A 25,585-nucleotide genomic window follows, 5' to 3' on the forward strand; every position below is an offset into this window, starting at 1 on the left:
CATCTATTATTTTTCGAAAACGATACTTCTAGAACCATCTGCCGCAGGCACCAACGATAAAATAGTAAATAGAAAATTCGTTTTAATTATTTTTTATCATCAAATCAGCACGTCCACCAAATCAGATGGAGGGTTCAGATGAAGCCTTCCATTTGTGAGGTGCGTGGACCGACACCAAACGAGTCTTCCCTCCAGGATCCGAAGTCCTCTCTCCCCTTCCGTCATAAGAGGGGGCACAGTGAGAGAAGGAAACCAGGAAGACAAAGCAGAGCTCTAGGCACGGAGGAAACAAGTTAGCGTACGTCACAAGCCACCTCTACTCCTCCCCGCCCCCGTCCTGATTTCCTCCTCCCTCTTCCCCCACCCAATCCCATCCAGATCTCATCGCCGGAACATAAATCATCCTCCGAAGACTTTGTATCTTTCGATCGGATTCCTAACCCGTTCCTTATTCCCTCTCTCTCCAATCTCCTTCAATCTCTTCTTCTCTTGTTTGCTGGGTGGACGGAAAGATCTGGTTTCTTGAAGCGCAATATTCTGGTCTCCGATCTCGTTGATCCGAGGATCGGAGATTGTGTTTGATTTTTTCGTGGTTTTGGTGCTTCTTTGACCCTTTTTTTGAAGGATCTTGAGGCGGAAATGGTTGGATCTGGGGTTAGGGGGCTGAATTAGAAACCCTGGTGATGGCAGCGGCGTCGGGTAACGCGGTGGCGGACCCAATGCAGTCGCCGGTGGGCGGGGGTGCGAGCGAGGTGCCACAGCAGTGGTTTGTGGATGAGAGGGACGGATTTATTTCGTGGCTGAGGGGGGAATTTGCTGCGGCCAATGCTATCATCGACCTTTTGATGCATCACCTCAGGATCACCGGCGAGCCCGGGCAGTACGACCACCTTGCGGGATGCATCCACCAGCGGCGATTCCACTGGGCGCCCATACTCCACCTGCAGCAGTACTTTCCCGTCGCCAATGTTATGTACGCGCTGCAGCGGGTGGAGGGGAAACAGCGTCCGCAGATCCCACAGAGGCGCTCCTACGGTCCGAAAGAAAATGGAAGAAAGAACGGATTTGGGCATGGGTACGGACATCGATCCGATGGAGTTCTAGATACCCATGGATCGCTTGCATCTGGTATGGCTATGTCTGACGATGTAAATACAGAGAAGAGGGATGATAAGCTGGAAACATACACTGACACCAGCCAGAAGACTGACGCACCACCTCATGCTGAGAAGGATGGTGAGCGTGCTATAAGCTATCCTACTAATCTTATTGTATAATTTGTAGCAGTATCACATATTATTGGAAAAGCAAGAAATTATCATAAACAAGATCAAAACAGAAATTGGAGACTTTACGATGCACACCCAAATTATCACAATAGCTTACATACCAAGGTAAGACATTTTACCCGTTCTGATCTTCTTTAATGCATGATTTTCATATCCCAATATTGATCATATCTTAACATGGTTTTATCTTTGTAAAAATAGGTTTGCTCATCACAACTTTTTCCCCCTTTAGTATCTGTCCTTGGCATTCATTACATGCTTGAGAATATTTAATTTCCATGGTTAAATGGAGTTAGGTACAACTGCCATTACAATTGTAGTAATTCCACATTATGATCTGATACTCAGTTTATGCAATTAAATACATTCAGGAGTATGCAATGTACCTAGCTCCAAAGCATATAGCAGCCTTAAGGAGAGAGCAAACGTAGTTGAGCCCAACTGCTATGAGTCGGAACCCGCAGGTGATAGTCGAGCCTTGGACTGCAAAGGTATGGTTTTGCTATTCGGTAATAACTGTCTTTTGTTTATTTATAGATAGGACTTTATTAGAAGGATGGGTATGCAAGCCTGGATCTGGAATTTCAAATTTTGTTTCAGTGCATTGTTAGTATTATATATCTCATGCATTTTGATAAGAAAAGAAGGTATCAAATCTGCACTGGTTGGATGAGTTTGGTTACTTTGAAGATGTTGTGGGAACTATTTTATTGGATCATTGGATGACAATGCAAGCCAGCCTGATTTGTTTTACTTTGATTTTATGTAGTGTCTTGATCCATTTGGATGTTATTCCTGTGTTCTTGAAGGCAATTTTCAGAGTTTTATATCAATATTTCATTCTGAATCTTATTCTTAAAGAACATTGGTCAACAATAATTTGAGCTTCCGGATAGCCTTTGTTGAATCATATTTTAGATATTAAAAAAATTAAATAATTATGGTTGAACTAAATTTAACCTTATCTTCATACACAGAAAGGTGATTAATCAGAACAATTCTACTGTAGATGATTGTTGATCAATGAAAAGATATTTACCTTGTTGCAAGAACACTATTATCTTTTCCTCTCCAGTTGTCTTCTAAATCTTATCATTTTCCCTTCCTTTTGCCATAGTAGCAAGTACACTAAACCATCTGTTGGTAACTTTTTTTTTTTAATCCTTCCTGTTAAACTTATGTTATTTTTACCATAAAATACTTTTCTAAGTCTCTTTTGTTTTTCTTCTATTCAATGTTTGTCACTACAATCAGAAATAGAGCCCATTGGTTTATGGAAAATGGAGAAAACAATAACATCTTTGACAAGGGATACAGAAATAAACATATTGATGAAATCAAGTTGACTTGTGGATTACATGAACAGGACAATTCCAAATCCTGAAGAACATTTAAACAGTGAAGGATCCAGAAGAGGCACAGGAACAATTGCTATGTCATAAATATTGTAGATTGCTCATCCATGTGAGGAATCAATCAAATGGGAAACTAGATATTGTGTGAACGATAAAACCCTATCAGAATTGTATATACTTAGAATATGTTTTATAAGAAGTTGAAGTTTGATTTTCAGGTTTCTTATCTTTCTACAAATTTCAAGGTCTCACCGGGGTTGCTTTGAATGGCATAGAAGGCTAATGCTATCATTTCATGTACCAGTCAAGAGGAAGCTTCATGTTGGTCATGTTGGTTTTTCATCAAGCCCTGGCTCTTGAAGCCTTATGCATTATCAGACAGTCGTGGGAATATGATGGCAGATAGTGAAGATGATTTGGTGCAAGCTGCACTCAGTTAGGTTTACCTTTGATCTGGAAGGAGTTTTAGTTAAGTTTGTCTTGTTAGTGTATGAAGGTTTCAATTTAGTGAAGGTTTATGTAGTGTACAAAAATTTCCATATTCACCCTGCTGATTAGTTAGATAATTGTCCAATCAGAAATTGGATTATTGGATAAAAGTATGTTGATCCATATCTGGCTCATCTTGGATCAGATATGGCTCTATCCAATCCATTTGTAGGCTTCTTCAGAACTGCTGTTGCTTTTGATATTGCTGCTCAAAAGAAGTCAACTGGATATTGTTGGTCTATCACTGTAGCTACAGGTGGTAATGATTGTTTTGAATATTTGAAAGATCACAAGCACAAATCTAACTGATGTGGTCAAGAAGCTTAGACAAGCCAAAAGTATCGGACAAAATATCACTTCTCACTCGGGAAACAGACCACCAATCAATGTAACAGGTCATTGAGGAATCTAGACATGGACCCATATTCTAGTTATTATATTTATGAATTATGTGATTCAAGTATGTTGGTCAATTAATTTTTTGGGTACTTCTAGGGATGCCTTTCTTGTTTACGTATTCTTCCTTTAGATGCCTTGCAGCCTCTTTCTCTAGTAGCCACTTCTTTTTCCACTTTTGCCCCTTTCTGTTGCTCCTACATGCCGGTTCATATCAGCTATTACATGAAGCTGCATTCTATATTTTCTTCGTACCATAACTAACCAAAATCAGCAACACAAGTTTAGACAAGTGTCTAAGAACCTAAAACTTCAGTATTTTACATTTTGCTTTGCAAACTCCTTGTGAGCCAAAAAGAGTATCTATACTTTGTCACATACAAATGGTTGCCTTTTAGTTACATAAAATTTGGAAACTAATTGATAGTATATCAATGTCTTTACTGTTGCTGAAGTAGATGAGCAAAAGATGCCTTGTGACTGGGACACCCCCTCAACTGGTTGAATGGCCATCCCCTGAAATGTAACTCTTCAAGAAGCTCTTAATCTCCTTGAAGGAAAGTATTTCTCAATTGTTTGGAGGAAAACAACACAGAAACTTCACTGTTGTATTGTGCATATGAAAAAAAAAGGGAAAATAGTCAATGAATGCACAACATAATTCATCCATAGTGAAATTAAGCAAAGTGTTGGTCAGTAAGCCTGATAGATGGTTCCGCTGCCCTGTCAATGTCCATTAATGCTCTATGAAACAAGTGAAAATTTGGATGATTTTAAACAAAATGTAAACAAGATAATTTCGTACTTGCAATCATGACAAATCAGACTATCATAAGCCTCAAGAAAATTCACTTGTAAGAAACAGTGAGAATTCTTTATCTCTCTTAATTTTAATTTGATGTCATTTCACTGATTCCTCCTGAAGTTTTTATTTCGATTGAGATTTGGTTATTCACCATGCTATGCATCTCTGCCCGAAAGGTTAAAGAATGTTTCTGTACTTGACAATTTCATTTGTTCAGTTCTGCTGGGATGCACCAGTTTGAAATGTTAATAAATTTGTTGAAATTGACTCTTTATGAGGGCTATCTCATTTTCCATACATAATGAGTTTGTATTGTACTTTCATGCCATCACATATGAATGCCAAGAGCTAGAATTTCTAAGATTGCTCTTTAAGGTGGATTTTCTTAGATTCATTACTCTTCACCGATTTTTATTGAGGATTTAATGTGATTTAGTGAATTTTTTTCTTTAACGCAAATATGTGTATCGTTATTGTCATCAATGTACTTGTTATTATTTTTATTGTTCACCCATGCAGAATTTAAAATATATATATTATTTTGTATCAATTCAATTTTTTAGGGACTTGCAATGATTCTGCTAAAGGTGATGTAGATATAACTTCAAATCCAGGCGAAAATCAGAAAGGCTACTTAATGCCAAAAGAATTTTTGGCCAAAGAAATAAGTGATGGCACAATGGTATGCTTCTTGTACATGAAGGAACAAAATATCATTTTATCTAGTCTTATAGCTCAAACCAGCAACTAAACCACAAAACAAAACTTTGTAGGTTAATGTTGTTGAAGGACTGAAACTGTATGAGGATTTTCTGAATAGCTCAGAGATTATAAGACTTGTTTCATTAGCCTATGAAACGAGAGCTGCTGGTCATAGAAAAGAACTCCCAGGCAAGCTTCGCTATTACCCGTTTCCTTCCATCTTTCAGGATAAGACAATAATCATCTTTTTGGATGAATTTTTTACTATTAATTTAAATATTTTCATCTGGGACTTGTTTATGAATATATTATTCATATGATAAACAATATATGATTATGAATATATGTTCATATGATAAATAATAGCATAAAACTAATCAGATAGTTTCTCCCCCAGATGATAATCATATAATGTTTTCACTAAGGGATTGGTTTAGCTATGATGTGGTGCAGTTGCTCTGAATTAATCCCATGGAACTAAGCATATAATATGCTTCACTGACATAAACCGACATCATTGTTCTCGATTCAGCATATTAAATCCTGAATGATGGATTTGATTGGTTCCTACTTTATTTGTTGTTGCAATACTGTGTCATTTAACTCATTGAAAATTCTTTAGCATAATTTCAATCAAAATTTTTGGATCAACAGCCATTAGTCAGAAAAGCTTAATGATTAATGCAAAGGGGCTTGCTCCTGACATCTTTATGTTCATGATAGATTTGCAGATCTATTGTTTTGACTGTAATAGATATTTTGCAACATAATTGGAAAATTGCCTAGTGAATATTTTGTGGAATTTAATATTGTTAAGATGGGGGCAAATTGCAATATAATGCTCTATAAGTAATATTTTTATAATGATAAATCCTTCTCATCATGGAAGGTTTCTCATGGTATATGGAACGTGCCTTTTGGTTTTTCATGGATTAGCCAGCTAGCACAAGATGGCTGCAATCGGTAATATCTTAAAGTAAAAGATTCGACTTTTTTTCCTCTCACCATAGACAATTGAATTGTCATCTGAACTGTATTTCTAGTTTTAGATTATTATCCTTGTTACTCCTAATGCAATAAAGTATTTAGATAGTTGTCCATTGTAGTGACTAATGGGACGATCTTTCTTTGGATAAGCATGATACACATGCATATTCCTTGTTATAGAAATCTTTGTTTTTACTTTTCTAATGCACCTGGAAATTCTTTTATGTTTTGAGTGGTTTTTATCGAAACAAAAACAGTGTTTATTGGCTGCTGTATTTTACATGCTTGGAATGATGAAAAAGCAGGTCAAACACTTGTAACATTGAAAAGACCAATGAAGGGACATGGAAGAGAAATGATTCAGTTTGGCATTCCCATTAATGAGGGACCTCAAGAAGATGAAAATACCACTGTGAGCTCTGGTGGTAAGTTACCGGCTTCATGACTGAAGAGTTTCAGTATTCTTTTCTTTTAATGTCTACAAAATCCACTTTACATGGAATACAAAAATTTCAGAGAAAAAGGTAGCAGCCATTCCTAGTGTACTGCAGGTTATGCTTCATAGCTTGGTTCAGCTGCAAGTTTTGCCAGTTAAACCTGATTTTTGCATTATTGACTTATTTAATGAGGTAAGAAACTTTTACCATTTTTTTGTGGTACTCTAGGAACTTGTTTTAGCAGGAACTGACATGGATGCTTATGTGAAGGGGGATCACTCACAACCTCACACATGGCCACCTTGGTACGGTAGGCCTGTTTGTAACTTATTATTGACTGACTGTGACATTGTATATGGCCGGGCAGTAGGATCAGATCACAGGGGAAACTACAATGGCTCTTTGAAGCTCTCTCTCACTGCAGGGTATGCATTTTGTACACCAGAATTCTTATTTTACATGTTTACTCAAGTTTTCTTTGTTATCTAAGAAACTATTTATAGGTGATCTAATTTGCTTTTCTCTTTACTTTAAGTTAACCAACTAGTGGATATTTTCCTCCATTTAGGTATACAAAGTCTTGTTGAGTATGCAACAAAAAATTTATTGAATCTGTGAATTTATAAAATAGGAAGAAAGAAGAGCTCAAAATTCTTAGTGTCTTGCTAGTCATCGTTTCAAATACTGGTCCAACAAAGAACCGGTATCGGACCATATGGTTTGGTAGCGTTTGGTAATTACGTTTTTATTGTTTTTTGGGATTATACTAAGCGGTATGAGTCAGTATACAATCTTGTACACTGATATTGTATCGGTCCAAGATGTAAAACCTTGCTTCTATCAATAAGTTCAGTGGGATCATGCCTAGAAACAATTTGAACACTTCACTATTAATAGGATCTTTTTGCCCATTCTAGTGTCACTTAAAATACTTGCAAAGGCTACTATTTTCACTAATCATGTGGAATCTATTGTAAGTGAGTTGACAACTCAATTTGCTTGACTATGGACACCCATCAAGTTCAAATTGGACTCATAGCAATGAGCATGCAGTAGAATCAGAAATGTATTTGAATTTCTTTTAAGGCAAGTTGCTTTCTGATAAGTGAAGCATTCAATTTTTGTTTCTTCATTAAGTGGATTTTTTTTTCTTAAAGATTTTATGTTCCTGTTATTTTTGCCACAAACATAAGCAAGCAAAGCAACTTTTCTCTAAGTCTGACAAATGATTTGTGTAATGGGGGGTTTGTCGGACGTGGTAGACAGCAAATGAGTAAGAATTTTCTTTTCTGTTAGCAGATTTTATTCCATTACCAAAAAGTCTGTACAGATGAGCCAATTTGAAAATACAAGTATGTCTCCATGCAAGATACATGTGATTTGAATTTTTTTAATTTTTTGGTATTATCTAACAAGCAAAGAATGGTGTAAAAAGCATGTATGCATAAAACTAAATTTTAGATTACTTTAGTAAATAATACAAAACACCTGATCTTCATCTGTCATATAGTTAGATGAATACTTGCAAAAATTCAACTTGTTTTGATCAGATCAACATCCATTCTATACCTGTGAGAACACCACCATTTTTTTCCTCTGCTTGATGCTTGTGTTAGAATGCTTCATCATAAAAATGAATTCTAGATCAAATTTCCCAAGAAGCTAGAAACAGGTCATCCTTTGTATTAGCCTCGTTATAGTTGAACTGTGAGCAATCAAATGCTTCTTTAAGCAGTCATTATTGCTTTTTTCACTGTGTTCTTCCCTATTCCAGGGCTCTTCTTGTAATGGAAGGAAAAAGTGCAGATCTAGCAAAACGTGCCATCCCTTCCCTTCGCAAGCAGCGCATCCTTTTGACATTTGGAAAATCCCAACCAAAGAACTTCTCCCGTCATCTGCCAGGCCGTAAGCAACAAGTGCCACCAATGCATCCTCAGAGTATGTCTCTTCCAAATGGCGTCCAGCCACTGTTTATGGCACCTCCTGTGGTGCCTCCTACAACTGTTGGGTGGACAGTGGCAGTCCCTACTATGCACCCTAATCCTCCATTTCCAGTTCCTGGCACTGGAGTCTTTCTTCCCCCTGGTTCTGTCCATTCGCCTCCATCTCAACAGCTACCAGTGGCTCCAATTTCATCTGGGGCTTTCTATGCTCCACATATATTTGCATCATCTGAGAGCAACGGGGCGCAGAAACCAAATTGTAACAATGATGCTTCTCCGAAGAATACACAGGATCTGACTGAGCCTAAGCTGGAATACGATGGGTGCTTGAGCATTGACAATGCTGCCCCTGATGAACAGAAAAATGTGGCTGCTAAGAAGCTGGTGAAAAAGCTGACAGAAAATTCTGCCAGGTAGAGGAAGGTATAGTGGAGACTGAAGGAGAAAAGGAGTCGCATTCTTTTCGAGCAATAGCAGGACGGTCAGGAAACTGGAAAAGAATTTTGGAGCAAATGTAAAGATCAGCTGAGGAATCACTAAACCACCTCTTATCCTTTTCGCATGTCAAGAATCACGAGTAAACCTTTTCATTTTATTTTTTGTAGGGTCTTCATACTTTTTTATTTCATCTTCAGCTCCTGTTCAATTACACCAACGACTTACAGCTACATTTCTCAAGAGAACCTGAATACACTTGTCGAGGTAATGATGGCATATCTTTCGCACTGGGACGGTAGCAGGTTTCTCTTCAGCTCTAGCTTGATATGAATGCTGATCGGCTGCCTGCTTCTTCCCTATCATCGAACGAGCCCCCAGATAACTCATTTGACTCTTCTCCTGGCCTGATTCTGGTAAACTGTCAAATCTCCTACATATATTTCCTGTACATTATTGCATCAAAGTGAATAATCCCCAAAACATGGCACCGGAGGACTACAACAGGTGTTCCCTGAAGGCTAATAAATATGATTTCATGTTTAAAAGGTTGCAGACTTCGGTTTCATAAATGCTATTCATGTGCATCGGCAGGCAGAGCGTTGTTATGCCGCATTACTCTTCAGTTCTTAATCCTAACATTTCGCAGATGACTCCTCTTCATTTCAGGTCATTACCTGTGTCATTTGGTTCGTGAAGAGGAAACTAAATCCTACAATCAATAGGATAATTCTTGTATAGAATATTTCTTCCAGTTTTATTACATATTGGAGATTCCGTTTTGAGATATTTAAAATCTTAATTTGTTGTTTGTAATATCTCTTAAAGAATCATTTTCCTTCGTCTAATACTACATATATTAAAAACGGCCTTTTATTCTTAAAAAGAATTACTGATACATGAGACATACTTTTATCATTTACAGTCTAATAAAGCTTTCACTGGTATTCGAACGACTCAATTCGAACAAAAGGAATACCGGTATCTGTATTAAATCGTTGCCTGTAGGCACCGTCATATTAGCCTCTCACAGGATAACGGCAATCAACATTTATAACAGCCGTTATTTCAACATTTCGCCGTCCCTGAGTCATCAGAGTCAAACTTTCTCAAGATAGCCGACCAATCGACGGACAAGCAATCCCGGCGCCCTGGCGCCGCACCGTGCCACGTGTCCGACCAGGCTGAACTCCACCGGACGCGTGGATCCCCCAGTGTCACCAGATATCACAGTCGAAATATTTTACGGCACCCAACGAGTACATCCCTAAGGCTCAACTTCCTTGGGGCCCATGCTTCGCATCTCTCCCTCTGGCCTACTTACTATTCATGGGTGAGTTCGGTTGTCATCAGAAACGGCATGCACGCGTCGAAGGGGTTCCGTCCTTCCATTGTGTTCTATTCCCTTCGACGCCAGCGATAAAAGAACGACCCGACGGGCATTCTTGGGATGCGTAGAGATTGGCAACGGGAGGGCCCTCGGATTCGTGGAACTCACGACGTCTCGCCAATCCAGAACGCTAAAAGATCGGATCTAAAGATTCGATTTCTCCCTCTCTTTTGTGATCTCATCGCCTCACTTTTGTTGATCTTTGGAGCCGTGTGAAGACCAGTTCCGATCGAGATGGAGGCGGTGATGAGGGCGGAGCGGCCGATGCTGACGTCGGGGGCGAGCGGCCGCGTCGCCGCCCTCCTGTCCGTACGCGTCCTCCGGGGGCTGCTCCTCCTCCTCCAGGCCGCTGCCCTCCTCCTCCTGCTCCCCTTCCGGTGGCGGCCGCTGCTCGTGTCCACGGCGGAGCGGTCGGCCCCCGCCCCGGCTGATGGGCGTCCAGAGGCCAGCAGGAAGGGCGGGCACGGCGGGGTGGTGGTGAGGGTGCCGGCCGCGATGGTGCCGCGGAGGCAGCGGGAGCATGATGCGTCGTGGAGGCGGGCCCTGGCGGTGCGGCGGGTGGTGGAGGCGATGAAGGAGGGGCAACTTGGAAGGGACTTCTCGTTGTTTACCACGGCCAGAGGCGACACTCTTTTCACTCAATCTTGGACTCCTGTAAATTTGAAGACCAGGTAGGGCTTTGATCCTCCAAGTTCTCATGTTCTTGAGTTGAAATAACACGTTGTTTTCTTTATATTTCTTTTGTTTCTTTTTTGTCTTTTCGTCAGACCCTACTTTGTGCAATCTTGTACCTGACACGTGTAGATTATTCATCGTATCTCTAAATTTTTAGGTAATCTTGGACGTCATGATTGTTTCTTGGGTATCCATGCTTCAAGACGAAATTGTGTTTTCCACCTCTTGCTCATTCTTGATTGTGTCTGGATTAGTCTTGGAGGGTTGCTTCTTGGAATGAGCGTCATTTGCTTTTTGTGTAGAGTCTCATGTCGTTGGGTTTGGTAGGAATGGTCACAATCCGTCGTCTGTATGTTTGGGACTGTGCTAATCTGTTTCTGCATAAATATCTGACTTCTAAGAAAGTAACAAGTTCTTCCATGTCGCCTCCTATTGAATTTCTACATATGGATTACTTCGGTGTCTTTTAGCTGCAATGTATCAAGAACACTTGGGTTAATCAACCTAGCTTGTCTAGAGTTGCCCTTGACATAAAGGCACTATACTCATGTGCCCGAGATTTTAATGTGAATGCATGATGGATCAATTACCATAGCTAGATAGAAGATAGATAATCATTTTTTTGTATCCAAATATTGACTGGATTGCTGTGCAGGGGTTTGGTTGTTCTGTTGCATGGATTGAATGAGCACAGGTATGCGATGTAAAATCTTCATGTTATTTTAAAGACTGCATGTCTTGTTATTTATAAAACAAGACATGCTTGTCTGTCAATGGTGATAGAGATGATCATTTAATAATGTTGTTATTTTTGTCCCAGTGGTAGATACAATGACTTTGCTGAGAAACTCAATGAAAATGGTTTTAAAGTATATGCAATGGATTGGATGGGTAAGTTCTTTCTCCATTAACATTTTCACTTTTAAGGTCAGTCATTCCATTATCGTAAGTTGATCAGTGTTATGCATATACTACGTTCTTGCCACAAGTTTGTTTCTGTTGTTTACTTTGATGTTATGCATACAAATGGATCATCGATGCCATCCAATGACATGGACAGTACCATAAGCAACACTAAGGAGCCATTAATTCTTTATTCAACATATGGCATGCATCCACTGTATCTGTATCATGAGATCCAACAACAATTATAACATACATAATACAAATAAATGATTAATATCATGTTTATGCATTAATCATGTATGGCTGCTTGCTGTCTGGTCAGGTTCGAGAACAGAGTTCAATGATGCTAGAATAATCATAATTGGACATCAATAGACATTTAATAATATTTTAATAACGGATCATGACAGTCTGGTCCTTGCAATCAATTATCCTAGACCAACTGATCAGACAGGGTTCAAGGAACCAATGCACCTCTGCTCATATTAAGATAGCTTAAAATCAAACTGGGTTCAACTAGGTTAAGTTTAATCTGGTAAAGCTCAGAACTAGCGTAGGGAATAGATAATACTGCACACAAATTGTGCTAAGCTTTTACTTGGCGTTGGTGGAAATAAAGCAAACTTTATGCAGGTTGAACTTCTACTAAGCACTCCTTCCTGCAAAATTTCGCACAAGCTTATTAATACAACTCGGAACTCTACATTGTGCAATATATTATCTTTATGTGTGGTAAGATTACATGATCTGCACAATATATTTGATATTCCCTACATATGCAAGTCAAAAGTCTAATGTTGTCAATAGCTTTCTAGCGGCCTATGTCAAATATGCAGGTTGATATTGTTGATTTTGTTCTTAAACATCGCTTGTTAATTAATGACTTCAATTCTTCCCACATTTATATGATCAAAAAAGAAACTCGACTTTGATCTGACCTATTCCAGTGTCTTGGGTGAGACTAGGTTCTTGTTTAAAATACTATGCCAATTAAATTTTCAGGAGTACTTAATTTGGTTTTTCAGGTTCCAAATGTAATGTAGCACCCTATGACTTGGCTCAAATTGGCTTTAATCTTCGTTGAGACAAGTCAGGTTAGCTAGTCTTTAGTTCTTGGTTAAATACATAAATTTGAAGTGTGAATATAAAATATATACATTTTAATTGAACATATGTTTTGATTAAATGAAAATAGAATGTGTGGTCATGTACTGCACTGTTTCTATAGATATATGTTTTGCTTCAACATGTGTTTTAACTAAATGAAAACAGAATGGTTTTCTCGTGAATTTCATAATGTTCATTTCCTTCTTCATAGGCCATTTAAATTCCTTATTAACTTGTATTGACTGTAACTGCACGAGGCAAAGATACTACAATTTTTCTGTTGATTGGATTTTTCAATTTTTGTCAAGATTAGGATTTTTCAATTTTTGTAAAGATACTACAACTATCACTGGCCAGTCTATCAGATGAGAGAATTTAGTTAATTGTTGAGTGGAAAATTAGTTCAATTTTGATTAATATAAGTTAAAGCTGATTTTGCTTGAAGAATTACTTCTTCTCAATCTAACGTTTGAGAAGTACATAATGGATAGACTATTAAAATATGTAGTGGCTTGAAATAGCAGTTCAACCATATATGTTTTGGCTTGTCGAACAGTTCTGGCTTGAACCTTTTTTTTTTTTAATCTATGTCCTCAGGACATGGTGGAAGTGATGGGTTGCATGGATATGTTCATTCCCTTGATTATGCAGTTAATGACTTGGTATGATCTCTTAACCACAGTGCCATGCATTATATTGCCTTAGGCTAAGTTTTCCTGACTATTGTTTTATTGCAAAAAAGGAAACATTTCTGGAGAAGGTCTTGGCAGAGAATCCTGGGACACCTTGCTTTTGCTTTGGACACTCAACTGGTGCAGCTATAATTCTTAAGGTAGTATGCGTTCATATGTCAGACATATGAGCATTACAGTACCTGTATTTTGTTGTTAACAATGTGGAATATCTATTTTGTGGACTTCAAATTTATTATGAATTATTCTTCGATCATGAATATTTATAGGCAGCCTGTGATCCAAAAGTAGAAGGATGGATTAAAGGTCTCGTTTTAACGTCGCCTGCTGTGCTTGTTCAACCTTCTCATCCAATTGTAATGGTTAGTTTTCTGCTCTGTCCTGTTTGTACATCATTACAAGTGATATTGTCGACTTGAGCGAGTATTCCCTAACATGGATGCATCATACTATATGTGATTGCATAACTGCAGTTAATACACAAGTGTTCCAACTGTTTATAGACTCTTTGATTTCTTGAAAGCCATTGTCACAGAATCTTTTACTTCGGGCTTAATTGGTGATTATGTTTAATAATGATCAACTGTTCAGTGTCCTAGGAAGTATCATTTCCATCCACTTGATACCAGTATCATTTGGGTTTCATGGGTTCCTACCAAACAAATCATTGAGGCTGGAACCAGTGTTCACTCTGATTTTTCTGAAACGGCTTAGCTTTCTTTAAAGTTGACATTCTCGTTAAACTAGTGCAATGAGACTACTATGGAGCATATGTAATTAGTTAGGATTATTTGATATTATACTTGTAATTGGTTAGTTGCTTGATTATACATTTTATGAAGAAAAAAAAAAAACACTAGTTGGTTGTGTAGCAAGTATTGAGATATGCTACTTTCTCAAGTTATGTTGGGAGTTGGAGAAAGAAATGAGTACTGGTCTGCAGCCAAAGGATTGGGTATTTTGCATCCTTACTTTAACTAAAATATGACAAGATGATAAAAGGAACTGACAAGAGTTTGTCAAATATTCCCAGTAAATCTTTATGCATTCTTCTTTCCTCCCTTTCGATTGTGATCATTTATCTTAGTTTCCTGGTGTAGAAATTATTGAAGCCACTGTACCATATGACTGTTAGATCTTATAAAGAATTTTAGTCCACTGTATATGTTGTTTACTTTGTTTAAGAATATCTCAAGAGATTCAATAATAGAGCAGCATGCTACATATGCCGTTGCCAGTAGAAGAAAAGGATTGAAAAACAGTGTTCTTGACAGATCTAGGCTAACATAACGAAAGTATGACCTATAGTGCTTGATACAGTAGATGCATGTCTGCATGCACTGGGTCATTGGATGATGTTTTTTTCTATCAATATGCTTTCGTAAAAGGTCAATGTTTCATTTGCAGAAGATGATAATATTACCTGGGAATTTCTGAATCTTGTATTTCATTGAAATTGGGGGGTAATATAGTCCAATTGTTTTTGTTTCAATAATTTCTGTTACTATATTTATTCAAGGAAGAGAGTTGGTGTATCATGTGTATCTAACATTGTGCATCAAGGACGAGAATTTACCACAATGTTGTCTATGTGGTAACGAGTGAGAGTTTCAAGATGATGATAAATTGGAATTGGTAAGATATGTTATTTCAATTGATATAGATAGCATATATTCTGTGGTGAAAATGATATGGTAACAGATTGTGTTAGTACTACTAAATGCATATGTTGTATAAAATAATTGGTCAATGTATGAGGCTAATCTATTTAAATCTTTTGTTGGTCTTAACAATTTGAGATGTGGCAAAGGTCTTTGATCACTGCACCTGTGGCAGGTTCTCGCCCCAATGTTCTGTCTTCTAGCCCCAAAATATCAATTTAGTGCTGCAAATAATAGTGGATCAGTTGTTTCTCGTGACCCTGAGGCCCTTCAATCCAAGTACTCCGACCCATTGGTTTTCACTGGTTCTATCAGAGTCAGGACTGGTTGCGAGATCCTACGCATGTCAACATACCTGCTACAGAACCTCAACAAGATCAAAATTCCTTTTCTAGTTCTCCATGGTGCTTCTGATACTGTAACTGATCCTGAAGGCTCTCAAAGGTTATTTGATGAAGCTTCCTCAACAGATAAGTCAATCAAACTGTACCACAATCTCCTACATGACCTTTTAATCGAGCCTGAGAGGGAAAAGATCATGCAGGACATAATCGATTGGTTGAGCTTCAGAGTTTGATAGTTCAATCATGCTCAGAGAAGCCGACTCAGATTAGGCTTGCTAAAATGACATTGTGGTATCAATTTTTTTGTTGGTTAGCCACTCACCGTTGAGAAAATATTTTGATGCAGCCACTTGATGGCTCACTGAAGCATGTCATATTGTACTAATTATCAGTGATTTGAATCATTTGATTCCCCTTTGTGGTGTTGGTGCATAAGATAGGACACTACTTTTCTGGACCACTGAGGGATGCCTTGTTATTGTAACTTCTTCCATGTAAACTTTTCAAGTACTCATTGTGTTTGATCGGGTACATGTGCCACTCATATTTAATGATATTGGTGTTTTTTATTAGATCCTTTTTAATATAATGGGGCTCCATTATAAATTGTGCTTTGTTATGCGCCTTATGCCATTGAGTTGATGAAGGGATCTGAGCCTGTTGAGGTAAATTTTTTAGTCATTGACAATTTGAGCACACATTATGCTAATTGGCTTATTAGACATTCTGCTGATCTCTTGTTCCTTCTGCTGCAGCCTAAAACATTCGGCACAAGTAATTCTTTGCATTGTCCTGATCCTGTCTTCTAATAAGCAATTATTGGTGGCAAGCAAATTGTTTTCCAAATGACTGCTACTTGAGACCAATACCAACAGGATGGGATCTGGTTACGAGATGGGTAAGACAAGGAGCTTGGCTTCAAAATCTAAAATAGATAATTTGAACAGCTCTTTATTGTAGAATGCTAAATTAGAATGACCATCCTAGGGTTTAAAATTTGATGTTATCTTACACTATTTTGATGTTAGTACTCTTCCATTTGTTGGTTGTATAATTTCGACCATCCGACCAATGATCCCATGGACAGCTTTCTAAAGAACTGGTAAATGTCAATGGCTAAACGTTTCAAACAATTGTGGTCTTCTGCTGACACCTTAATGTCTTGCTCATTTTTCTGTCTGTACTGTGACTTGCTAGTCAGGTTTTTATTGATGACTACTTTTGCTCCCCTCTTTTGACAACAAGAGTGATATTATTATGGTGCAGTTACTTGGGTTGCTTTGATGATTGTAGTATATTACATCACAAGTGTAACCTTTTCACGTTAGGGTTCTGTAGAGTTGGTAAGCTGCAAAGTATAGGAAGTTTGATGAGTTCTTCCTTGTAGAACATCAAATTGCTGCCTGTCTCCTTCTTAGTGTTTGTCGTTGAATAGGGAGATGAAGCAGTCAAGTTTCTCAGCTGTGACGTTCTTGCCTGCTAAGAATAGAGACAAGTCAAAGCTAAGTTAGCATCATTAGTTCCTCTTGATGAAAATTATATTACTATGTGAAGTGCATGGACACATTTTCTAGTGCTTTCATATCAGATATCGAAACCTCACTTGCTTGTCTTCTTCTTTGCAGCTCATCATCACAACAACAAGGACGCTGTCTTAAAAAGTTCCAACTTGTCTCATGGATGAACCCACACAAGTGCTGTAAACTAATCTTCTCAACAAGGTGGCATCCTCAACTAGTTTACAGTGATTACTTTGTTGCACATCTTGGTGAATTCCTACACGTTGCATGAGCTGTGATTTCAATTATGAAGGGTAACTTGATCACAAGTAGATGCCTAGATAATGATGACACACCCATCAATTAATATAACACACATGCGAAAAGGTTAAAGCTGCATTTAAGCATGCCTGATATCGTCAAGTGCTGGATTAGTGACTGATGTTTATTTTAGGAGCCAAGTTGATTTAGATCAAAAGCATCCTTCTAATTCCATTTGGCTAATAACAATAAGAGGATAACTTTGGATGGACTTAGTTAAGGATAAAAGATCTTTCTCCTGCATCAGTATATGCAATTGGACACTAGATTAAAACTAGTCCATCTCTGTTTCTTGCACACAATTTGGATCATCTCAGTTACAGAAGTAGGAAAGAATTTGAAGAAAAGATTTTACTATCACTAGTTGCATGAGAGAAACTCCTAAAGAATAGCAACTTGTGACATACAAAACACAGAAGAAAGATTATTTATTGACTATATTATGACCTATGCAATGCCTACTGTGATAAGGCTATTTATGTAATGGATGGTTTGAGCAACTCCAAGGGTCATTGTCACCAAAATCTGGCTCCTGTCCACCTGCAGATCCTATCGAATCACTATTGAGATTAATAAAGTCACAAAATGTTATCCATATCAATGTAATGCAACCCACTTGGGTCCTTGTATATGAGGATATATGGTTGATTGGTTAGCTTGCAGGTTGTATCTGGGGGTTGTGTCTTGGTTTGGCCCACAACTGTTCGTTGTGATTATGTTTAAGTCCAAATTTAAAACTGCTACTGGTTTATTTCATCATCTAATGTTTTACTTTAAAATGTATTACATGGAAATAGATAAGGGTTAGAGAGAAGTATAGAGAAGAAGACAAAATGTAGAGGAAAGCAGAGAAGAAGAAAACAAGTTGGTGGTTGGTCCTCGAAAAAGAAAACACCATTAGAACAACTGTAGATATCAACAACTACAAAAGGAGAATGATGGAACAGTAAGCTTATCTTATGAAGAGGGCCAACTTCTTATTTGTTGACTAATCCAATGCTTGATTCTGAGGTCCATTAGAACTCCCAAATCATTGGTTCTCTACTAGCATTTTTTTTTTATATATAAGGGGAATTGATGGGATCATTCATCTGTCTGATTAGTCCTTTCTCTTTTCCACAACAAGACTTCCTGTTAATATACTGGTAGCTAATTAACTGAGCATTTCAAGACACAACTATTCAAATTGACAAGTTAATTAGAAGCTAAGAGACTGTATGATACAATTTGATAGTGCTTATGAGTTTAATTCTGGTTCCTTGATGAGGTTCTCGATAGGTTGGATTGGAGATGGCCAGGAGGGACCATAATGCTCCCTACAGTTGAGAAAAGAACCTGAAAACAAAATGTAGGAAGAGGGAGATGAGACTCGGGGTCGCAATTGCAAGAAGTCAGATGGAGAAGCGGGCAGTACTTGATCATAGAAGACAAAGACAAGGACTGGGAACTAACTTGGTTCGTGTCTGTTCATGTTAGTCTTCTAGTGATTAGTTTACTGACTTAAATTATAACTGCATACAAGTTGTTACTAATGAAAGCTTATTTCTTGAGCTAGTAAGAAAGTGACTACCGACAACATGGGTTTGTTAAGAACTTAGATGGGCAACATAGATCAAACTCACGATCACATGTTTCAGACAGACAAGTTGGCTTTGTACAAGTAGGAGAGTTTTTTTTGTAAGGGCAAGTTGGACTAGACTCTGTTGGCCTCCTAACCCTATGTTACACTCCTATTTCAGCTTAAAGAACAGCCTCCACACCAATACACCATACCATCCACATGAGTGGAAGAAAGATCCAAGAAGGAACATATGCTACAGTGTGTCCATGGTCCCTAGTTTTCCCCTTGTCCCTTCCTAGTGGGTTTGTTTGTGTGGCATATTATTCTCACCAGTTACAGTCATTGACATGCAACATCCTACAAGTCAGAGGAGATCCTCCTCCAACTTGCCACAAGTCTTTTGTATCTTTAGCTCTCAGCAGGACTTTCTTGCGGTCCCCTGTATCCTCCCTCCATCACTCTTCTTATCTATATACCTCCTTTCGATGCTTTGAAGCAAATCCTCCCTTCCCTTCCTCGCTCTTCCGCTGCCATCATGCCAGAGAAAGAGCAGCAAGTAGAGGTTAGCACGTGCTTTCTTCTCCTCTGTGAATGTTTCCTGCAAGAACTAACCAAAATACTAATCTTTGTGCAGGTCTTGTGGCCAAGACTGGTGGCGAACAAGCTGCTGAGGCGGCCGGTGGGTAACAATTCCTTCGTTGCAGATCTCCCTTGTTCAGACATGTTGCTCGAACTCGCAAATTTGGATGAGTTCGACCCAAAGAGACCACGGAAATATCTCAAAGATACTCGCAAATACAAGTGTGTTTCAAGTTTTTTTTGACCATTTTTAGACTTCGATGTAGGCAATGACCGTAAAGATTTCTAACATGAAGTATCTGCTTTTTGCTTCTTTTTCTTTTTTCTTGCAGACTATACGTTGGTACTTGGAATGTTGGTGGTATCCTTCCATCAGATGATGTAAACCTGGAGGACTGGTTAGACATTAACAACGATTACTATGACATTTATGTTCTTGGGTAAATCCATCTTTTTCCTGAGATCACAAAGAACAGATGAACTTGTCCTCTTTTCATGAGATAACAATTGCTGTTGCTTCCCTCAGATTCCAAGAGATCGTTCCGCTCAGTGCCAAAAACGTGCTAGGCGCAGAGAAGAGAAGAATCCTTGCACAGTGGAACTCCCTCGTCAGGACAACACTGAACAAGTCTTCATCCAACTTGGAAGGTCGAAAAGAACCAAAGGTGGGGGAGAGGCACAAGGCGTGTCCAGCGAAGGAAGGCTTTGCTCGAGATTTCCGGTGCATTATAAGCAAGCAGATGGTCGGAGTTCTGGTGTCAGTGTGGGCGAGACATGAGCTCCAGTACTACATCCGCCACCCGAGCGTCTCCTGCGTCGGCTGCGGCGTCATGGGCTGCCTGGGAAACAAGGTCTGTCATGTTACTCTGGATTCTGCTTGCTTATAATGGTTCGGTTTCGGTTTCGGTTCGTCATTGAGCTAGTTCGCGCGCGCAGGGTTCGGTTTCGGTTCGATTCTGCTTGCACGAGACCAGCTTCTGCTTCGTGTGCTGTCATCTGGCTTCGGGAGGAAGAAAAGGGGACGAGATGAACAGAAACTCGGACGCCGTGGATGTTCTCTCAAGAACCAGCTTCCCTCGAGGTCCTTCTCTCGATCTGCCACACAAGATCTTAGATCATGAGTAAGTTGAATACGGCTGCTACTATCATGATGAATGGATCATGGTTCACCGTATGCTCTGATACACATCAATGTTGTGGATTCCATGCAGTCGAGTAATCTTGCTGGGTGATCTGAACTATAGAATCTCCTTGCCTGAGGCCATAACAAGATCTTTGGTGGAGCAAAAGCAATGGGACATCTTGTTGGAGAGAGATCAGGTACTCTAGACACCACCTTGTCGTAGAACTCATTCACCTCAATTGCCATTCATGTCTCATCTCTCTCTTTTCTCTCTCTCCACGCGCAGCTCAGAACAGAGGTTTCCAAGGGCAGGGTGTTCGAAGACTGGCAAGAGGGGGCCATAACATTCTCCCCCACCTACAAATACTACCCCAACTCCGACAAGTACTACGGGTGCATTCAAGGCCAGAAAGGCGAGAAAAGGCGAGCTCCGGCATGGTGAGTCACAGTGCATTCTCCTCCGCGTCTCCTCTCAGAGCTGAAACGAAGCCTGCGATGGTACACAGGTGCGACAGAATCCTGTGGCACGGCGACGGCCTGAAGCAGAAGCGCTACGACCGGTGCGAGTCGTGGCTGTCCGACCACCGGCCGGTCCGAGCCGTCTTCACCGCGAGCGTGGACGTGCGGCGGAGCTTCAACTCGCTCGGGAGCTTCTTCCTGTCGGAGAGATTTGATCGGCCGGACGACGAGCACGCAAACGGTGGAGGTGGAAGAAGAAGAAGCATTAACGTCGATGCCTTGTGATCGAGTCCTCGCTATGACGTATTATGAGGGACATAGCGAGATTTGGCTACGTAGATAGATACATATGCAGAGTATAATTTGCTCCAATTTTTAAGGTTGCTCCTCCTGTTTACATATTGCTCCATACAAGGGAGGGATGGGATTTGCATCCATGACATGAGATTGGATGTGACACCAACTTGGCTGCCGGCTTCCATGATATCAGAAGGGTGGTTTCTAATTCTATTCCAATGTGCGTTGATTGGTGGGGACGTGAGGTGGAGTTGACCTCACACCACGGCAGATTGGGAGACCAAATGTGGGAGAAGGGTTGCAGTGAGGTGGGATTTGACATCGGACGATGGCGACTCGGCAATGGCTCGAGTCTCTTTTCAATGCGGGGGACGCTTGTCCTCCTCACCTGAGGAATATGGTTGGGATCATTGTGAGAATCTCCCGATGGATGGATGGATGGGTCTCTGAAATTGACTGGCTTGTCTGAAGCAAGTCCAAAAAACATTGATGCACAACACAAAGTGGGGGATCGATTTCAAACATCGTTTAGTACTGTGTTAGCAAGCATGACAAGAAGATACAATTAATGGAAATCAAACATATTACACCCCTTCGATCCAACCTTATCTACAGGGCATACTTTGTTCCTCGGACCGCATATCTACAGACTAAAGCTAAATGCATTGGCACGCACAGAACACGAACACAGGTCATGCAACAGATATGCTGAAACAGTATCGATTATGGGAAGGTGGAGTCGAGCATGCTTCTCCTCCTCCTCTGCGGAGCCATCCGCAGTGTTAACGTCATCACCACTACCATCCTCCCGAGCAGTCGTGGCGGTGGCAACAGTGCCGCCAGCGGCGGAAGACGACGCCTTGTTCCTGTGCTTGTACATCCAAACCTTGAAGGACCGACGCTTCACTCCGATCTCCCTGCAGAACCTCGTCATGGCCGGTTCGGCCGCAGTTCCACATGATTCCTAATATAGATTCAACATATATGATATGTTCGCATTAATGGCATGCATTACACCTTCGATAAGACTTCAAACACGTCTCGGCAATTAATGACTGCTTTCATTGAACGCATTGCCAGGGATGGATAGAGAGTGCGATGAGGTCCAGTTGCAGTGATGGGAAGATGCGTCGTCTCCCGTGACCATAGTTTTCTCTCTCTTGATCACCCGCTGCCGAGCAAGCTTTCGTTTGTGTTGTTGGTGGGTGTGCTTCCCGACGTGTACCGACATGGGTTGATCCAGAGTTTGGAAGCGGGGAGATGGGGACGCAGCACTACACGACGACATCGTAAGTCAAAATCATTGAATTATATATCAAATCCAATTTCACATCTTAGAATTATGAGTTTATACTGTGAATATTGATGGATGATAACACATTTTCTTTATTGAGTGATAGCTAATTTTCGATTTAAAAATTTAAAAAAAATAATAAAAGATTTATCAAATATAATAGAATTGATTACTCTCCAATGTTTATATATATATATATATATATATATATATATATATATATATATATATATATATATATATATATATATATATATATATATATATATAATTATTTATTTATATTTAAAGAGATTATTTTCTTATCATAAAATAGCTTCAATCAATGTATTACTTATCTTCTGAGAAGGGATATAGATATGGATATAGATATAGATAGATACAGATATAGATATGGATATGGATGTTACATTTATGGGTAAACATGTGCGTATGCTGCGGCATATTAGTATAAGCAGAGAAGGATGGATCATTAAGGCTCCAACTTCATTAGTAAACCTTCTGCGCTCATCAAAAATCCATCTTTGCCCCCCTTTTGTGTTCCCCCTATTTCTCACGCGCCAAGGAACCCTAGACTCTCGCTCTCTCTCTCTCTCCTCTCTCTCTCCTCTCTCTCATACACAGCGAGAGAGAAAGAGGGAGTGGATCTTCTCTCTCCCCGGCCGAGGTAACTTTCTGTGTCTTCTTGGCCTCTTTGCTTTGCAAGTGAAAAGGAGTGTTTTTGGAGAACCCTAAGGTCAAAATCTTTCTGTGTTTTCATTGCATTTCCGAAGAGATTTCACCTCGACTTGAAACCCTACAAGTTCAACCTTTGCTAGGTTTTGGTGTTCGCTTTTGTATGGGTTTCGATCCTAGTTTTGGATGTTCTTCATGGTTATGTGATGGGATTTCTTCAAGATGCCGCCTTTTTTTATGTTCTTTTGTTGGTTTTTCTGGCAATGTGGTTTCCTTGCTTCATGTATTTGATTTTTTTTTTTTGGAAGGGGGTTGATGGCGTTGGTGAGATGAAGACGGTGTGTCGGATGGTTGATCGTAGTCGGTGAAAAGAACCGTTTTTTCTCTCGCATTTGGCCAAATCGTCGAACCTCCCTTCTCCTCGAATCTTCTGTCGTCGGCTTATATGGATGACGACGGCGGATTAGGCATCCGGAATTGGGGCTTCTATGAGCCGCCAATGAAGGGAAACCTTGGGCTGCGGCTCATGCCTTCTGTGATGGAGCGTGATGCCAAGCCTCTTTTGTCGAGTGGTGGGTTCATGCGTCGGCAATGTGGCATTCCGGAGCCATCGGTCCCTCCAAACTTTGTTAGGGACGGATGGCGCCACCATGGCAACGACAGTAGCAAGAATGACCTTCTGAGAGACGGGTGGATTCACCATAACAGCGATAATGACAAGAACTTCCACATTTTTCCTGTGAACCACCAGCACCACCCTGGTTATGGTGTCATCCCCGATCCTCCCACCGGCCACAACCTCCAGATGCTGCAACATCCAGAGCCACAACCCAAGCATGATAAGGTTTTGACGATGGAGGCCAATGGTGCTAAAGATGAATCCCCTTTAAAGAAGAGGTCCAGGGGTCGGCCACAGAAATCACCAAAGCCGAAGAAGCCTAAGAAAGCCGTAGCACCAAGCGATGATGTTCTCAATGGCTCGCTTTCGCACGAGAAGGGTGGAAGGAAGAGCACAGGCATGGTCATTAATGGGATTGACTTTGATATCTCGAGGATCCCAACTCCGGTATGCTCTTGTACAGGAAAGCCACAACAGTGCTACCGTTGGGGCATTGGAGGGTGGCAATCAGCATGCTGCACCACCAGCATTTCGATGCACCCCCTTCCGATGAGCACCAAGAGGCGGGGGGCACGCATTGCTGGTCGAAAGATGAGTCAGGGTGCATTTAAGAAGGTTCTGGAGAAGCTTGCTGGAGAAGGGTATAATCTCAGTAATCCAATTGACTTGAGGACATTTTGGGCCAAGCATGGCACCAACAAATATGTGACTATCAGGTGATGACACATTATGTTGGATGGCTATCGATCTTTACCTCAGCATTGGATCTTTGCTTCCCTTTGTGTACATTAATCTGTACCTGCAAAGGTCCTCTGGAGCAGTCTGAGTGCAATTTTCTGTATCAGCAACCTTGACATGGTGTTTGAGGTTCCGACACTCGGGCTCTGTGGGTATCTTGGCTTCTTCCATTCTCACCAAAACTTGTACGTTTAATGGAAACAATGCTGCCTAGGTCAAATGACTTTCTCTTCAAATGCATAGAACTTTTCCTCACTTTTTATTACTTCTTATCTAGATCCTTGCACAAATTTTTTGGTGTGATGTTTGATGGTTGTCTTATATCCATGAACTTTAATTTTTCTTTTGTAATGTTTAGATATTTTATACTTCTGATCTTGGTGCTAGCAGCATCTAGTTTTAAGAGCCAAAATGGTTATGCTGACTAAGTCATCATTTAGAAATTACTTGCTTTGAAGTAATCGAGGATATCTTCTGCCATCATCCTATAGATCATTTGTGTTCCAGAAAACACTCATATAGATTAGTAAAATAGTACTGAAGCTTTCTACATGCTCTTACACTTCCTTCAATTCAGTCACAATAGAAGCAGTAATTTTTCTTATCATGAACAATTTAGCTTCTATGTTTTGGTGTTCCTCTGTTATGTGGATAACCTTGACCTCCTTTGCTTCTAAAATTGATTATAAAATGACTTCCATGTGCGAAAAAAAAGGGCCAAATTATACATGACTGGTTTCTGTTTCTAATTTCAACAGTGGTTTTAATGCTTTTGGCCGTTTTAGAAATGATGTCCCAACTGGACAA

The 25,585-nt window shown here is 39.8% G+C and overlaps 4 protein-coding genes across 14 annotated transcripts; all 4 read left to right on the forward strand.

Annotated features, from left to right (window-relative positions):
* The first annotated feature begins 178 nt into the window (after positions 1–178).
* On the forward strand, positions 179–9,117 carry LOC135641028 (RNA demethylase ALKBH10B-like). 2 transcript variants are annotated; one of them, XR_010497544.1, is made up of 9 exons: positions 179–1,236; positions 1,661–1,780; positions 4,898–5,016; positions 5,108–5,225; positions 6,329–6,448; positions 6,540–6,652; positions 6,731–6,885; positions 8,235–8,917; positions 9,009–9,117. XR_010497544.1 is itself a non-coding variant. In XM_065156016.1 (8 exons), exons 1-8 carry the CDS (start codon positions 684–686, stop codon positions 8,818–8,820), a joined length of 1,884 nt encoding a protein of 627 aa, XP_065012088.1. In that variant the 5' UTR covers positions 179–683; the 3' UTR covers positions 8,821–9,117. The 2 variants fall into 2 exon arrangements, 1 of the variants encoding a protein (XP_065012088.1); XM_065156016.1 differs by having other exon boundaries at positions 8,235–9,117.
* A 1,080-nt stretch (positions 9,118–10,197) lies between these two features.
* Positions 10,198–16,185, forward strand: LOC135641555 (uncharacterized). Its single transcript, XM_065156989.1, has 7 exons — positions 10,198–10,899; positions 11,559–11,597; positions 11,724–11,794; positions 13,514–13,578; positions 13,659–13,748; positions 13,878–13,970; positions 15,445–16,185. The coding sequence occupies exons 1-7, from the start codon at positions 10,463–10,465 to the stop codon at positions 15,844–15,846; spliced, it is 1,197 nt and encodes a 398-aa protein (XP_065013061.1). The 5' UTR covers positions 10,198–10,462; the 3' UTR covers positions 15,847–16,185.
* Positions 16,186–16,368: 183 nt separating this feature from the next.
* Positions 16,369–21,660, forward strand: LOC103987546 (type IV inositol polyphosphate 5-phosphatase 9). 10 transcript variants are annotated; one of them, XM_065156985.1, is made up of 10 exons: positions 16,369–16,511; positions 17,239–18,888; positions 18,989–19,556; positions 19,629–19,795; positions 19,906–20,013; positions 20,100–20,424; positions 20,510–20,694; positions 20,785–20,893; positions 20,983–21,134; positions 21,203–21,660. In XM_065156985.1, exons 3-10 carry the CDS (start codon positions 19,530–19,532, stop codon positions 21,438–21,440), a joined length of 1,311 nt encoding a protein of 436 aa, XP_065013057.1. In that variant the 5' UTR covers positions 16,369–16,511; positions 17,239–18,888; positions 18,989–19,529; the 3' UTR covers positions 21,441–21,660. The 10 variants fall into 10 exon arrangements, with proteins under 10 accessions (XP_065013057.1, XP_065013058.1, XP_065013056.1 ...); XM_065156986.1 differs by having other exon boundaries at positions 19,173–19,556; XM_065156984.1 differs by having other exon boundaries at positions 17,239–17,334; positions 18,712–19,556.
* A 1,578-nt stretch (positions 21,661–23,238) lies between these two features.
* Positions 23,239–25,033, forward strand: LOC103987547 (protein Barley B recombinant). The gene is made up of 2 exons (XM_009405877.3): positions 23,239–23,413; positions 23,730–25,033. Exon 2 carries the CDS (start codon positions 23,867–23,869, stop codon positions 24,758–24,760), a length of 894 nt encoding a protein of 297 aa, XP_009404152.1. The 5' UTR covers positions 23,239–23,413; positions 23,730–23,866; the 3' UTR covers positions 24,761–25,033.
* The last annotated feature ends 552 nt before the right edge of the window (positions 25,034–25,585 follow it).

This window comes from Musa acuminata, chromosome BXJ3-6 (genome assembly GCF_036884655.1).
Source record: "Musa acuminata AAA Group cultivar baxijiao chromosome BXJ3-6, Cavendish_Baxijiao_AAA, whole genome shotgun sequence".
Taxonomy (NCBI): domain Eukaryota; kingdom Viridiplantae; phylum Streptophyta; class Magnoliopsida; order Zingiberales; family Musaceae; genus Musa; species Musa acuminata.

What these genes read in the sequence shown, in the direction of transcription:
- LOC103987547 (XM_009405877.3), top strand. Translation starts at nt 23,867, where the DNA reads ATGGATGACGACGGCGGATTAGGCATCCGGAATTGGGGCTTCTATGAG.
- LOC135641555 (XM_065156989.1), top strand. Translation starts at nt 10,463, where the DNA reads ATGGAGGCGGTGATGAGGGCGGAGCGGCCGATGCTGACGTCGGGGGCG. An exon ending in CCTGTAAATTTGAAGACCAG is followed by an intron (nt 10,900 to 11,558) that starts GTAGGGCTTTGA and finishes ATTGCTGTGCAG; the next exon opens with GGGTTTGGTTGTTCTGTTGC. An exon ending in GTGCAGCTATAATTCTTAAG is followed by an intron (nt 13,749 to 13,877) that starts GTAGTATGCGTT and finishes GAATATTTATAG; the next exon opens with GCAGCCTGTGATCCAAAAGT.
- LOC135641028 (XM_065156016.1), top strand. Translation starts at nt 684, where the DNA reads ATGGCAGCGGCGTCGGGTAACGCGGTGGCGGACCCAATGCAGTCGCCG. An exon ending in ACCTCATGCTGAGAAGGATG is followed by an intron (nt 1,237 to 1,660) that starts GTGAGCGTGCTA and finishes AAATACATTCAG; the next exon opens with GAGTATGCAATGTACCTAGC. An exon ending in TACCACTGTGAGCTCTGGTG is followed by an intron (nt 6,449 to 6,539) that starts GTAAGTTACCGG and finishes CAAAAATTTCAG; the next exon opens with AGAAAAAGGTAGCAGCCATT.
- LOC103987546 (XM_018827426.2), top strand. Translation starts at nt 19,530, where the DNA reads ATGCCAGAGAAAGAGCAGCAAGTAGAG. An exon ending in AAAGATACTCGCAAATACAA is followed by an intron (nt 19,796 to 19,905) that starts GTGTGTTTCAAG and finishes TTTTTCTTGCAG; the next exon opens with ACTATACGTTGGTACTTGGA. An exon ending in TATGACATTTATGTTCTTGG is followed by an intron (nt 20,014 to 20,099) that starts GTAAATCCATCT and finishes TGCTTCCCTCAG; the next exon opens with ATTCCAAGAGATCGTTCCGC.